Below are 16,200 nucleotides of genomic sequence, written 5' to 3'. Positions count from 1 at the left end.
AGTGTTTTATTTATAAAGCTTGCCGCAGCACATCAGCAAAATTAACGATTTTGACAGTATCGGGGAAAAAACATTAAGGAGACTGTCTGAACATTTTAACAATTTATTAATAAACTAGTGATTTCTAAATGCGTGTCGGCTGCAAAGATGAACGCTGACGACACTGACTCGTCATCTCCACTGTATAGTGGATGAGCCTTTGTTGAAATGCACATTACGCAGGTACTAATTTAGTTACCAGACTCCACACAAACACTTGGATATGTGCCTAATAATAGCGCACATTTATCTAGCTTATCGTTAATGTTAGAGCGAGCTGGCTTATGTCAGGCTACTCTTTACATGTTTCAAATGATAAGCCATGTCTGAGTGATTACCACATGGACCAGCTGTGCTATCGTTCTGTCCGTCACCGAATGTGACTTCGCCAATTCCTGTGGAGCTTCTTTTTCTGCGACTAACCAACTAATTAAGATTAGGATGACTAAGCCTCATCTCGTCGACTATATTTTACATACCTATTCTTTGTTTTAAAAAGTTCAAAATCCTAAAGTTTTAATACATGTTCTTTGTTTTAAAATGTCAAGGTGCACAAAATGTCAAATCCCTTATTTGTAATGTGGTTTCAGACCTTTGGACTGTGATGTATATTAGTGTAAAATGGCATGTCTATTTTATGCATGCAGAAATCGTCTACTGTACCTGGTATTTAGTGCATGAATCATGACTATAATGATCCAGACAGTGGCATAAAAAGTTCTGACCTATTTGTGATACTGACCACTGGCTCAAATACCAACACGGAGACTTTATGAAATGCTAAATGATACACTGTCTGGCCTTACAGGCACAATGTTATGAGTCACTGGCCATTTACAGGCCTAAAGTCAACGGATATGAATGGAGGATGAACAGACCCTCTGTTGTGTAATAAGACATATGCAAATCAATTCTTTATATTAGTCCATAAATTAACAGTAGTCTGTATATTCATTTTTTTTCTCCCACAGGTGCATCCCAGGAAACATCGTCTGCTGCTGGAGGTGTTTGATGAAAATCGTTTGGTATGTACATGAGTGTGTTGATTTACTGCGTTTATTTGATCAAAAGTACAAAATTATATTGTAAAATATTATTACAATTTAAAATAACTGCTTTATGTGTGAATATAATGAAAAATGTAATTTATTTCTGTGATCAAGGCTGAATTTTTCAATGTCACATGATCCTTCAGAAATCATTCTAATATGCTGATTTGCTGCTCAAGAAACATTTCTGATTATTATCCTGGTTGAAAACAGTTGTGCTGCTTAATTTTTGTGGAAATTAATTTTCTTTGAATAAATAGCATTTATTTGAAATATATATATATATATATCTTTTGTAACATTATAAAAATCTTTACTGTCACTTTTGTTAAATTTAATGCATCCTAGCGGTATAAAAGTATTCATTTATTTTTTTTAAGAAATCATACTGAGCCCAAAAGTTTGAGCATTATTGTAGATCAGTGAATTGACCCTTAACTGGGAGTTTGATTGACAGGCGAACTAACCATTCATAACAGCAATTTCCACCGTTTTGTCTGACAAAGCAGTCAGGTAAGTTAGTAGATTAACATCGGTGGACTTGAACTTGAAAAATGGTGTGTACTGACGTCTTTCCGCAGTTGACACAACATTCTTTCTGATGTTCATTCATGTTTATTTGATGCTATAAATTAACTAGTAGGAAGAGATGATCGATTCACGAGTTGCTTGAAGCACTACAGTGATACGACATATTAAAGAGCCACAAAACGGTGTTTAGTGTTAGAATTTCTTTAAAAAATACAAAATTTGAAATTTGAGACTTTGTTTTTTGGTTCTTTGGAAATTTCTATTAATGCATTCTTTGTCTGTTTTGCTATTGAAGTAGCGAGTAAATTGTTTAAATGTGCTGTGTGTAATTTCTGCACCACTGGTGGCAACAAAAGGCATTACAGACTGCTTTTTTTATAGAAGCATTGGCTTAACCATTGGCATTAGTTTTAGGCAGGGCTATTTGTTTGGCTGTACAGTGGCAGATGTGTTAGCTTGGTAATGAAACCATTCACAGTTCAGCAGTCAAATGTATTCTGCAGGTTAGTGTTGGGTTCAGGTTTGTAAAATCAGTGTGTAATGAATGAACAAGGATGCCTTTTTGCAAGTAGCCACCATAAAGCTCAGGTTTGGGAACTGAAATGTACCTCTGGGTGTTGTAAATGTGAAAAGTAGCTGCTTTAAAATGCATAAAAGTGAATGAGGCCTGACCGGTGTTGGGGGGTTCTCTCCATCACACGCTGATGGCGTCCTCCCTGAATTAAACAAACACTAGAATAAAGGACCCAGTGTTCAAGTAAGAACAGTAACTCCTGATAACACTATAAACTGCAGTCGTCTTCCTTTGTGACAGATGGGTTAACCCGGTTACTGGATGTAAGAAAAACTGGTATGTCATTGCTAGAATGTGTTCGTTGGCATGAACCAAGCATGCATGCTATTTCCATCTCCTGAGGAATGTGGTAGCTTACAGAAAGGATGACAAATCATTTCAGACTTTTTGACAGTAGGCTAGATGTTAATTTTCATTCGAAATGCATGCAATTGCCTCTGATATTCTTTGTTTTAAAATGTGTCTAAAACTTCCATGTGCATAAAATTCAATTTCATTTTCAGTTATGTTGTAAGCAGGGTGATTTCCAATACTAGTCATGTGCACTGTGGTAACTCCAATTACCCCTGGGTGCAATTGCCCCTGATTGATGAGATGGCTTTTCTCTGACAGAAGCATGTGCTTAAATGGCTGCAACAGCTGGTTTCAGGTGACACATGATGTGTCCATATGAGAGCTAGCACAACAAGCTCGATTTTGGAGGCACATTTTCTTCTGCAAGTTTTCAACTTGTAGATGAAGCTATTATGTCTTTAAGCCGTGCATAGTTAGAAGTGCAGAAATGCGCCAAATGCTTAGTTTACGAGCTTGGCGGTTTCACACCTGGCGTATCTCCGACTTACTGCACACTCAGAAAGCTTAAAAAATGATGCCAAACCCCGTTCCTCCTTATTTCCTGTAACTCTATCCTGGTGGGGTAAAAATATTAGCAGGGGTGCAGCTTTACAAGAAACTCTAGACACTGGGCTGCAACTTCTGTGAAAGGAGGTGGCAGAGACGAGCTTGGCCAGAACGGGGCGAGCTGTTCCACCTCCATCCTGGCATGCACGCAGATTGTTGTTTTTTGTTGCTGCTGTGGGAGGGAGGGCACCCGTGCCTGAATCGGTGCTTGCAAAACTACAGAAGGCACAGCTGAGGCACTGACATAGAGGGGTTTCTGGAGCAGTAAAGCTCTCCGAGAACTAGATCTGTAGATGGTGCACGCATAGAACTGTCCTTCATTATGCATTTGACCTGTCATGTTAGCTTCTGGGGAGCTTCAAGAGGAATGCCGCCTGTCACTGCTGCTATTCTGGCAGTGTGGAACCGCTAATGGTTGCAATCACAGCACGGGACCAGGAGCAGTTGCTTTTTGCTGCTCGTTTTTTATTTGTTAGTTTCGGGTTCCTCCATTCCATTGGATCTGCATGGCGCGACACCTGCGACTGCATTTTGCTTCGCGAAGAAGCAACACCGACCCGCTGTCAGAAACCTGCAGTGGTCAAGCCGAGGATAGCGGCTTGGCGCAGAGTTCCCTCCATATGAAGGTGACTCCAGGACAGCTGGCCCTGGCTTTGCCACCCTTGTCACCAGAGTATGGTAATTTACAGCGGCACTCCACCGTATTTATCCCCAAGGTGAATGGGAGCAGGAAAAGCACGCTTCAGATCTCCTTGCAGCCCTGCAAGCAGAGTGGAGACGCGGACGGCAGCAGTGCCGGGGAGGATGGAGAGCTCGGCGGAAACGGGGATGGAAGTTCGTGTTGCAGCAGCACCACGAGCGATGCCGGTTACTGCAGCAGCAACAGCATATTCGAAGCGGACCTCCCAGATCGCAAGCCGATCTCTCGGCGGAAGGCGAGGGCGCCCTTGCGGCGCTGCTCATCCCTGGTGATCTTCCCACGGAGCCCGTGCACCACGCCACCCGCCTCCCCCGTGAGTCCAATCGCGTCTCCCATGATTCCCCCGCTGCCTCCATCTGCACGGAGTTCCTTTCAGACCTCTCATCAGATGCAGCTGTCCAGCATTGATGCGTCGCACGACGACATGCAAGCGGCGTCCAAGGGATCCGTCGCCACTGCAGTTAATGGTGTGCGGCTGTCCAAAAGCAGTACGTCAGCAGAGCACAGGGACGCCAAACCCATCGTGCATTTCAGCGTGCCTCCGGAACAACCTCCAGGACCAGAGCGGATGGAAAGACACTCCAGCGTTTTATTGCACTTCGCAAACCAGAGACTGCTTCCCTCAGGGAAAACAAGTTCAGCCAAAACAAAGGTTAACATTGACTGTTCCAAACCTCTCGAGGGCCCACAAACCGACAACGTCCCGGAACCTCAGAAGGCGAAGCTTTTCCGTAGCACCTCAGCTTGTATGCTGCCAAACGGAAGAGCGGCGTCGACAGAAAGAAGACACGACACTTTTCCGACTAGTGGTAATTCGGATCAGTCCTTAAGAAAAGGCTCACATCGCTTTCTTCACAGGAGTATTTCTTTGGAGTTACCCTGTGCGAACGCTGAGATATCTTGTCACGTTTCAAATGCAGCAGACATGCACTCCAAAAACGGCCCTCCACACGTACACATCCATGTATCTCATGGCACAGGTGCACGAAAACCAAACACCCTACAGGACAACAGCACAAACGACAAACCGGATCATGTTCCAACCTGCACAGAGAGAAATGCCACCGTAAGCCTTTCCATCTCTTAGCACGTCTCTCTTGCGCATAAGGGTGTAGTTTTACTCTCTTAAACAAGGTAAAGTCAGTGAGTGTAAACAATCTTTTGCATTCAAAATTAGTAGCTTTGTAGATTTCTGAAGACATGATTTGTAGAGTCTGTTGTTTTCAAAGCAGGGATTTTTCTGTAGTTGTCCTATCATTGAATAGTTGAGGTGTTTGAACATCTCTGGATTGAACATTGTGCAATGATTCAGCAAATATGCACCATAACAAATTCAGAAAGCTCCCTTCCCTTGATCTTGCATGTACACTTTTAAATTTTAAAGATATACAGATATAGACTGTAATAAATTTCAACATGGGATTGTGCAGTTCCCAAATGAATTACAGTGCATTTATATTATAAATATTTATATTTGTTTAACAGTATATATGCAAACCTCTCTCAGTCCTTATCTGCAAACCTGCAGGAGCTCATTTCAGGCCCTTTGCATTTGGTATTGATCATTAAAGGCACAGTATGTAAGATTTTTGGATTAAAATATCCAAAAACCACTAGAACAATGTAATATATTTTGTTGACTTGTGTACTTACATTATCCCAGATATTTCCTTCAATGTTTAATCCAGAGAAATAAGCATTTTTTAACCAGGACACGGACATCATACCCGCGTTACCCTCGATTTCCGGCATTTATTATGAAGAAACCATTGAAACACCAAAGAAGCTTTAATATATTGTGTGTTTTATTAGACAGTTGAGCAACTGTTTGGATACACTCATCGACAGAAATCAAATCGTTGTATAGCTCAACGCAATAAGTTTTATTGTTGAATCTTGTTTTCTTGATTTACCGCGAGTACCATGATTTACCATGACTAATATCGATCTAGCTTACTGCAGTGTGCAACAAGCGTCTCATAGTAGCCTCCGAGTTGCATTATAACAACTTTAAACACACAAATGTATCTAATATGATAAACAGTGCTGCTTTACCCCACATACGCTTGACCAGAAGAAGCGGAAGCGCTCATCTGCGGCATAATAAAAGTTCTACTGCTCTCGAGACTAGTCGCGCTCACGCTTGTCTATTATTAGCAATTGCTCCAATGGTTTTTCATCCACACCCTGCTTCATAATACCGTAAATGTTAATAAATCTTTAAAACATTAGCTAATCCATGAAAATGATTTCTGACCGAATCTCTTCAAATTCTTTTCCACCAGCTGTAGACGTGAAGACGACACCTTGGTTTCGCGGAGTTATCAAAATACGCCATTGTTTTGAATAAGCGACCTCTAGAGGCGAAAACTACATAGTGTGCCTTTAATTTGCACTGTTGATATGTGCACAGTTCTATGCAAACATTCAACCGTGTTTATTTTGCAATGTGTTAATCCATTTAGGCAGCTTGGCTTATAAACAAGAACTTGCAACCTAAGCGGTTGCATGCTTGCACTGCACATTTTACAGGCTTTTTTAGTTTTTATTAATTTGTTAACACTTTGATTGATCACTGCATGTATTTACCTCGGGGTTAATTATAGACCGTGCTCCCTAAGCCTCCCCCCAGGCCTATGTCTATAAATACAGCCTTGAAAATATTCTGCTTGACTCCAGTTAGTCTGGTCGAGTACCACACTGGGCACCCTCAGGATTCAACATGATATGCAGGGGCTGCACATGGCTGTCTGTCAGCTGTTGGGCCAAAGGTCAGCTGATAGGGGGTGGGGAGGGGAGATGAGTGTCAGCGAGTTGCAGGCCAAACGATGTGATTCCTCTGCAGTTAAGGATAACATGTTCACTTCCCAGCGGGTGCCTGCTTAGCTGTGGTATGTTTTCAGAGCATCAGGTGTCTCGCTCGCAGCACTTATTTCATTTGCACTCGCTGTCTTTGTGTGTGATTTTACAGTGTGCTAGAAACAGGTCACACAAGCAATTAACAGCGCTGTTACCTTTAGTGCCGCGGCACTCTTATGTAATCTAATCTAAATTCAAGGCTCTAATTTCAGCATGCTGTTTGTTTGTGCAACTCATTCGGGGGTGTTTAAACACTTGGACATATTGTTCTTCTCATAGCTTGTTCAGATGTTTAGAAAGTACTTCGGGTACATGGCAGCAACAACAAGGCAATACAATAGCATTCAGATTCATTGCACTAATGTAAGTTGGAGCTTGCATAACAAAATCATGCTACACTATACTTGTTTTCACTTTTCCACAGAAACTAAGCTGGTGCTCGAACAGGGGATTTGGGAACGTCTAAAAGTAATTTGATCTGTTTGATGTTTGTCATTACGAGATGCTTTTGAATCAACAGTCAGAAGATATCTGCATATATTATTGGCAGTTTCTCAGCATATTCTACCTGCTAAGATATTTAAATACTTTTAATTTACATGTATTTTTAAGATTTTATTAATATTCTTGACTTTTCCATGTCAAGAAATTTACTAGAAGTGGCAATATAAAAAATATTTATAAGTTATCAATGATAAGTACTCAAATTAAAATAAATGTAACATCTTTAATTACAGAATATATTATTATTATTATTATTATTACTTTTTTTTACTGACTAATGTTAATTTCTCAGCAATTTCTACCTGATAAAATATTTAAATATTTTTAATTTACATGATTTTTTCAGATTTTATTAATTTCCTTGACTTTTCCAGGGAGTCACAATAAAAAAACATAGAAGTGGCAATATAAAAAAATGTAATAATTATAAATAAAGCAATTAAATTGAAATTATGTTAAGTAATTTTCTTCTGTAATTCCAAAATATCTATTATTATTTGATTAATTCTTTATACAGACTCTGACTAATATTAATTATTGACTAATATAGCAATTTCTATTTTATTAAATATTTAAATATTTTTAATTTACATGCTCTTTAAGATTTTATTAATTTCCTTGACTTTTCCAGGAAGTCACAATATAAAAAACGACAAGTGGCAATATAAAAAAATATTATTAAATAATTATAAGTAATTAAATTAATTGAAATAGATAAATAATTAACTTCTGTTATTCCAAAATATCTATTATTATTTGATTAATTCTTTATACAGACTCTGACTAATATTAATTACTGACTAATATATCAATTTCTACCTTATAAAATATTGAAATATTTATAATTTACATGTCTTTTTAAGATTTTATTTATTTTCTTGACTTTTCCAGTTCTAGAAATTATTACACTTTAAAATTCTCACATACATCCAGGTCCAAAAGTTTTTGAGGGAACACAATAAATTAAGAAATATGTCATATTGCATCTTCATTTCTAGTTGTTTCAGCTTATTTCAAAAGCCTTTTAAAGTCATTTTGCAGTCCACTGCTCGAGAACCACTGGTTTCATGGACATGAAAAATGTGGTTGCTCAACATGTTTTGAGTGATGTGGTTTTCAGCAAACTAGACTGACTAGACTTTGTTGGTGAAAACTGTACTTGATGTAGACAATTTTCTGCTGTAAAAATGTGTAGAGCAGGTCCAGATTGGGCCTGGCTCTAGTCCAACTGTAGGTCACGGTTCCTCGGTTTCCCACTCAAAGACACCGTCACACCTTGTGCTTGGCGGCGGGAATGGTTAACACATGACCGTGTGACCTCTGACAAAGGTCAATGCAATCATCGTGCTTCTAAAGAGCTGTCAGATGTCTGTGTGTACGAGCGCCGGGGGGTTTGTTAGTGTGTGGATGTGTATGTTGCGATTTTCCAAAGCGCGTTGTGTGGTTGATTAGCTCTTATCAGTCAACAGAGCAGCACTTGTAATCTCTTCAGCGATGTCTCTCCTCCCACAGCGCTTGAAAACCAAATGGATTTATGAAAATAATTAGATCTCTCTCTGTAACAGCTGCTTGAATGAGACGTACTGAGAGTTTGTGCTTGTTCCTGGTCTTATTGTGCACGACTTATCACTACAATGAAAGATACAAATGCATTGTAATGCAATTAGGCTGCCTTTCTAAAATTTATATGAATGGCTATGCAGTAATTCTGGTTATCAAAAATGGTCAAAATGTTCCAACATACATTGTTGTCACATTGAATATTCTTGTTCAAGCCAAAATGCACATTTATGGAAGTAAAATGAGTTTTGAATGCAGTTGGGTCATACCGTGTCAACTTAACCAGAGGTCCCAGCTCAAATTTTTGATTTTGTTAGTATTTTTTCCATAGAAAGACAAACATAAATAGTGATGAAAGCCAAAATATTAAATGCCACAGATGTATATTTACTATCCACTATCTTCTAGTTATCCACTATTTTCTAGAGGGGGGTCAAAATGACCATTTTCACCTGAGATTTGGAGCCATTTTAAAGGGGTGTAAAAATGACTTTAGAAAGATGGCAGCATCATTATTTTATTTTTACACAGAGATTGGTAGGTCTATTAGTAAAATATGTTGACTTTAGCAATCTTTGTTTCATTATATGCCAATAGTGACGGTTCAAAAATAGCAAAAAGCTCTTCCTGTGTTTTTTGCCTCAAGTTTGCATGACTGTAACTCAAGAAATATTAAAGATATCTTTAATATCCTTTTAGATTCTGGTTCTTAAAAAAAATTATTTGGTATTAAAGGCCCTCGATGATTCAATTCCCAGAGATATGGGGATCTTTATGGGGCTCCATGAGTAAATTGGCAAATTGTACAGATTTTTAGTGGTCAAAAACCAAATGTGGGTCACTTTGCATACAGCTGATTCTTTTTTCCTTTTAAAGAGGAATATCTGAAGAACAAATAATGTTGAAACTAGAAATGTATCTCGTGTTTTTCTATCAAGTTGCATAGAACATTCCTTTCTGAGTGCCATAAATACTCCTTTTCCAAAGTTTGCATGTCTATAACTCTAAAAGTATCTTCAAGATACCTTAAGATATCTTAATAGCCTTTTAGATTCTCATTCTTAATAAACTTTCCTTTTGCAGTCTTCATTTTCAAGGCCATGTCCATAGATATGGGGATCTCAAAGCAGCTCCGTGTTCAATTTGGTGAATTTCACCCATTTTCAGTGATTGAAAACCAAATGTGGTTCTCAGCTGATACTTATTTCATTTAAAGAGGAATGTCTGAAGAATAAATAATGTTTAAACTAGAAATGTATCCAAAATTTGGTTGATTTGACATGGAATGACCCAGTTTTATTTTAACATTGTACGATCTCATTTTCACAGTGTCGTTGTTGCAGCTTGAAATCAAAATTGATATTTTGGATAATTATTATGCTGATGTTTGTTAATTCTTGGGTGGACTTAGATGATATGTGTTTGAAATGCAGCACTTGTGGTTGATTTGTTATTTGCTGCTCTTGTGTTGCAGGGTTTTCCTTCTGTATACGGTTCACAAAAAGCCACTGGATTGACAACAAAGTCTGTCCTTTTAGTTTACATAAAACAACTTCTGAAAGATTAGAAATGAGAATGAACTTTGTTCAGTAGCGTTTAGATGTGATTTAAACTGTAATGATGTGTGTGATCATGAGGAAATGTTTGTCAGGTGTTTTACTGTAGTAAACCAACAGTCATGCCTCTCTCGTAGCAGAAAATTGTTGACTTTCAGCCTCCTCCATTAAGTTTCTTCAAACGTTTGGCATCGTTTACCGTTTTCCTACTCATTACCGGAGCAGACGGTGCTGATCGTTTACAGATAGTTTCACAACAGTTTTCCCTTTTTGCCTCACTAACATGTTACCTTGTTTCACAATGGATAAAGTTGTGTATTCCCCATAGTTTTTTTATGGTTACTTACTATACTATACTCTCCCCTACTATGCCAGTGTTCTGGCTATACTATACTGTACTATAGCAGTTGTCATGTATGTATGACACAGCTTCACAAACAGTCTTTTTAACCACACAGTAGCATTAACAAATGTATACAAATATTAAAATTATCACAGAAGTACTGGGATAAAAGTTTATAGTTTGGATATAAACACTGACGTCTACGGTAGCAGTACTGAATAGAGTAAATCATCTTTTTTTTTTAAAGGTGCCCTAGAATCAAAAATTAAATTTACCTCGGCATAGTTGCATAACAAGAGTTCAGTACATGGAAAAGACATACATTGATTTTCAAACTCCATTGCTTCCTCCTTCTTATGTAAATCTCATTTGTTTAAAAGACCTCAGAAGAACAGGCGAATCTCAACATAACACCGACTGTTACGTAACAGTTGGGATCATTAATATGTATGATCCCAATATTTGCATATGCCAGCCCATGTTCAAGGCATTAGACAAGGGCAGCCAGTATTAACGTCTGGATCTGTGCACAGCTGAATCATCAGACTAGGTAAGCAAGCAAGAACAATAGCGAAAAATGGCAGATGGAGCGATAATAACTGACATGATCCATGATATCGTGATATTTTTAGTGATATTTGAAAATTGTCTTACTAAATGTTTCGTTAGCATATGTACTGTTAAATGTGGTTAAAGTTTCCATCGTTTATTACTGTATTCACGGAGACAAGAGCCGTCACTATTTTCATTTTTAAACACTTGCAGTCTGTATAATTCATAAACACAACTTCATTCTTTATAAATCTCTCCAACAGTGTAGCATTAGCCGTTAGCCACGGAGCAAAGCCTCAAACTCATTCAGAATCAAATGTAAACATCCAAATAAATACTATACTCACATGATCCGATGTATGCATGCAGCATGCATCACGAACACTTTGTAAAGATCCATTTTGAGGGTTATATTAGCTGTGTGAACTTTGTTTATGCAATGTATTATAGTCGAGAGCTCGGGGGCGGGGAACGCGACAATTTAAAGGGGCCGCAGCCTGAATCGGTGCATAGTTAATGATGCCCCAAAATAGGTACTTAAAAAAAATAATTAAAAAAAAATCTATGAGGTATTTTGAGCTGAAACTTCAGACACATTCAGGAGACACCTTGGACTTATATTACATCTTGTGAAAAAACATTCTAGGGCACCTTTAATAACTACTGAGACGACACCAACAGAGACTACACTACACTGTTTAATTTCATTTACACTGGGGCACAATGAGCGAGTCTGTCATCTCATCTGAGGCCCGGCGCAGTGGCAGAACCGATTTGTGGTTTGACCCGAATACAGAGCAAACAGGAATATGTGAGGCTGGCCTTAAGAAGGAGGGAATATATGTGTTTTAGTCATCATCATGGATTTATAAGTGCTGTAAAAACCTGAATGACCGTTTGATAGCGAGTAACTCATTTGCAAGGAAGTCATATACTGTATGTAGATGGACATGTTTTAGTGTAAGGTCAGTCGTTCTTTCTTGTTGCCCTCGCTACCATAAAACAAAACATCTGACAGCGTTTTGAACGCGGATGGCTTTTACGCCTCATTTAGATGACGTGTATTTAACTTGTCATATTGTTTCGGTTAACATAATGACAGCGTGTGTAAAAGCTTGGTATAAAATGTATTTAAAAGCATAAGAGAGCCAGGCATTGAAATGAATCGCAGCAGCTGGAAAAGGTTTGAGGATGGGAATGATTTTGTTCCGAAAACAAGCTCTCTCTTTCTTGCTCCCTGTTTTTTTCCTCTCTCTTTCGGCCTACTTTTAACTCGCTCACAGTCTGAGGGTTAGACCATGGGAAGTCTACCTTTTATAAAGCCTTGTTTATATATAACACATGTATTTATATCTCTGTAAACAATGAAAGCACTGTACAGTCTCAGATAAGGTCAGTGTCTTCATAACACACAGCTCTTTATGAACAACTGCAGCCTGTTTGGAGTGTTAGGATTCACTTCTTGACTGTTATATTTGCAGTAGATTAATGGTGAACAGAAAGAAAATCAGATGAAGGTTCAAGCATTAAAAATGGATGTGTAAAGAAGAAAGAGATGAGAGGTGTAATGGAGGAAGAGAGGAGAAAATAACCACAGTATGAACTGATGGTCTTGTTCTGGTTAACTAAACCTCAGCAGGGTTCAGCAATGGTGTGTGTGTGTGTGTGTTTGTGTGTGCTAGAATGGTTTGTTTAGATATGAATCAGACCCATTTATCTGTTTATGCATGCTCATATTGTCACAAATCTCAAACTATAGGAAAACTAAATAAAAGGATGTTTTGGGTAATTGCTTGGCTATTTCTAGAGTGTTTCAGTATGTTTAAATACTGTCTGAAGTCAAAAGATGTCTGTAAGATGAGTGATAGATAGGCTGTGAACAGATAGAGACATTGAGACTCCTCAAGCTCAGTCGGTATGAATGTTTTTTGTTCATTTTATTTGTATTATGTCCAGTTGTTTCTGTGACATAATCTTGTTTTCTTGATTCTCTGCAGACGAGGGATGACTTCCTCGGACAAGTGGATGTTCCTCTGCACCAGATCCCTGTGAGTGTTTGCCATCATTTTATATTTTGTGTATTGAACTCTACTTTTTTTGCTGTATCTTTTGTTGAAGCTCCTGACTTTGCCATTTAATATACAGTGGGTACGGAAAGTATTCAGACCCCCTTAAATTTTTCAGTCTTTGTTATTATTCCAGCCATTTGCTAAAATCATTTAAGTTCATTTTTTCCTCATTAATGTACACACAGCACCCCATATTGACAGAAAAACACAGAATTGTTGACATTTTTGCAGATTTATTAAAAAAGAAAAACTGAAATATCACATGGTCCTAAGTATTCAGACCCTTTGCTGTGACACTCATATATTTAACTCAGGTGCTGTCCATTTCTTCTGATCATCCTTGAGATGGTTCTACACCTTCATTTGAGTCCAGCTGTGTTTGATTATACTGACTGGACTTGATTAGGAAAGCCACACACCTGTCTATATAAGACCTTACAGCTCACAGTGCATGTCAGAGCAAATGAGAATCATGAGGTCAAAGGAACTGCCTGAAGAGCTCAGAGACAGAATTGTGGCAAGGCACAGATCTGGCCAAGGTTACAAAAAAAATTCTGCTGCACTTAAGGTTCCTAAGAGCACAGTGGCCTCCATAATCCTTAAATGGAAGACGTTTGGGACGACCAGAAGCCTTCCTAGAGCTGGTCGTCCGGCCAAACTGAGCTATCGGGGGAGAAGAGCCGTGGTGAGAGAGGTAAAGAAGAATCCAAAGATCACTGTGGCTGAGCTCCAGAGATGCAGTCGGGAGATGGGAGAAAGTTGTAGAAAGTCAACCATCACTGCAGCCCTCCACCAGTCAGGGCTTTATGGCAGAGTGGCCCAACGGAAGCCTCTCCTCAGTGCAAGACACATGAAAGCCTGCATGGAGTTTGCCAAGATGGTGAGAAATAAGATTCAGATGGTATCTTATGAGACCAAGATAGAACTTTTTGGCCTTAATTGTAAGCGGTATGTGTGGAGAAAACCAGGCACTGCTCATCATCTGTCCAATACAGTCCCAACAGTGAAGCATGGTGGTGGCAGCATCATGCTGTGGGGGTGTTTTTCAGCTGCAGGGACAGGACAACTGGTTGCAATCGAGGGAAAGATGAATGCAGCCAAGTACAGGGATATCCTGGACGAAAACCTTCTCCAGAGTGCTCAGGACCTCAGACTGGGCCGAAGGTTTACCTTCCAACAAGACAATGACCCTAAGCACACAGCTAAAATAACGAAGGAGTGGCTTCACAACAACTTCTTGAATGGCCCAGCCAGAGCCCTGACTTAAACCCAATTGAGCATCTCTGGAGAGACCTAAAAATGGCTGTCCACCAACGTTTACCATCCAACCTGACAGAACTGGAGAGGATCTGCAAGGAGGAATGGCAGAGGATCCCCAAATCCAGGTGTAAAAAACTTGTTGCATCTTTCCCAAAAAGACTCATGGCTGTATTAGATCAAAAGGGTGCTTCTACTAAATACTGAGCAAAGGGTCTGAATACTTAGGTCCATGTGATATTTCCGTTTTTCTTTTTTAATAAATCTGCAAAAATGTCAACAATTCTGTGTTTTTCTGTCAATATGGGGTGCTGTGTGTACATTAATGAGGGAAAAAATGAACTTAAATGATTTTAGCAAATGGCTGCAATATAACAAAGAGTGAAAAATTTAAGGGAGTCTGAATACTTTCCGTACCCACTGTAGGTTAAATCTAGGTGTTATTTTTAGAAGGTCGACCTCATACGTCTCCCATTTTAATATGGCATCATAAAATAAACCTTCTGGTTTTGGAACTGCTCAGTTGCACCTCATTATTAGTCACCGTGAACATTAAACTCTCTCTCTCTCTCTCTTTCTCTCTCTCTCTCTCTCTCTCTCTCTCTCTCTCTCTCTCTATATATATATATATATATATATATATATATATATATATATATATATATATATATATATATATATATATATATATATATATATATATATATATATATATATATATAATGTGTGAATGTGTGTGTGTATGTTAGTTGGCTGAGTGATCATAAACATTAAGACTTAAAAATATCAGCCATATGACTCTGTGCTTCGTAGACTATTTTCAGCACTGTCTATTTTTGAATAAATTGAATGTTTAATGTGAAATTTGAATTGAATTACACAGATAATTGGAAATAATTGCTCCTATATATGAGCAATAACACAAGTAGCCTGTGGCCTTGTGCCTACAGCCGAATCACAGCTGTGCTGATATATAGCCATATCGCACAGCTAGGAGTGTGATATTGCATTTATACAAGTTCAACGGCACAAGTGTGTAAATAAATAACAAACAACAACAGATTGTCTTTAAAAACCCTCTTTTGTGCAGAACTACTTCCTCCACGGATTCAAATCTCAAGTTGAATGTTTAACACTTGTGTCCAAGCCTCCGTTACTAATTCTGAAATGTCACTTTAGAGCTAGGAACGTTGAGTCGCTTCATTGAAACTCACTGTAATATGTAGAGTATTATGAGAGAGATTGACTAAAAGAGTTTACCTGCATCTGATATAGCATTCATTCTTCAGGTCAATGTCCATAATATTATATCCATTATAAAAAATCAGTTTGAATGTCCGCTGAGGAAAGCAATATCTTTGTCTTTATCCTTTTAAAAGTTAAGGGGATTTCCTACAGCACTAAAACAACTTCCTTGTTCTGACTCAATCATAAAGAGAGTCTTTGCCGCCATCTAATGGGGTAATAATGTAATTTTGCCTTGTGCCTACGGCTGAATCACAGCTGTGCTGATATATATTGCCATGTCGCACGGCTACGAGTGTGATATTGCGTTTATACAACAGTTCGAGGGCACAAATGTGTAAATAAATAAGAAACAACAACGGAGTATCTTTAAAAACCCTCTTTTGTGCAGAGCTACTTCGGTTTAAATCTCAAGTTGACAGTCTAATAGTTGTTACTAATTCTGAAATGTCATTTTAGAAC

At 38.5% G+C, this 16,200-nt stretch overlaps 1 protein-coding gene across 2 annotated transcripts in view; it reads left to right on the top strand.

The window, feature by feature from the left end:
• Positions 1-16,200, top strand: part of nedd4a (NEDD4 E3 ubiquitin protein ligase a) — a 48,450-nt gene that overhangs the window by 11,012 nt on the left and 21,238 nt on the right. Inside the window, exons 5-7 of one of the 2 annotated variants that reach the window (XM_067390634.1) lie at positions 1,011-1,064; positions 3,810-4,859; positions 13,165-13,215. In XM_067390634.1, coding sequence (XP_067246735.1) covers positions 1,011-1,064; positions 3,810-4,859; positions 13,165-13,215 — 1,155 coding nt within the window. The remainder of the gene's footprint in view (positions 1-1,010; positions 1,065-3,809; positions 4,860-13,164; positions 13,216-16,200) is intronic. The other variant, XM_067390633.1, reaches the window with a different exon arrangement.

Source organism: Chanodichthys erythropterus, chromosome 7, assembly GCF_024489055.1.
Source record: "Chanodichthys erythropterus isolate Z2021 chromosome 7, ASM2448905v1, whole genome shotgun sequence".
NCBI classification, from domain to species: domain Eukaryota; kingdom Metazoa; phylum Chordata; class Actinopteri; order Cypriniformes; family Xenocyprididae; genus Chanodichthys; species Chanodichthys erythropterus.
Note: the sequence above shows the minus strand (reverse complement) of the source record. Positions and strands in the feature narration are given on the sequence as shown.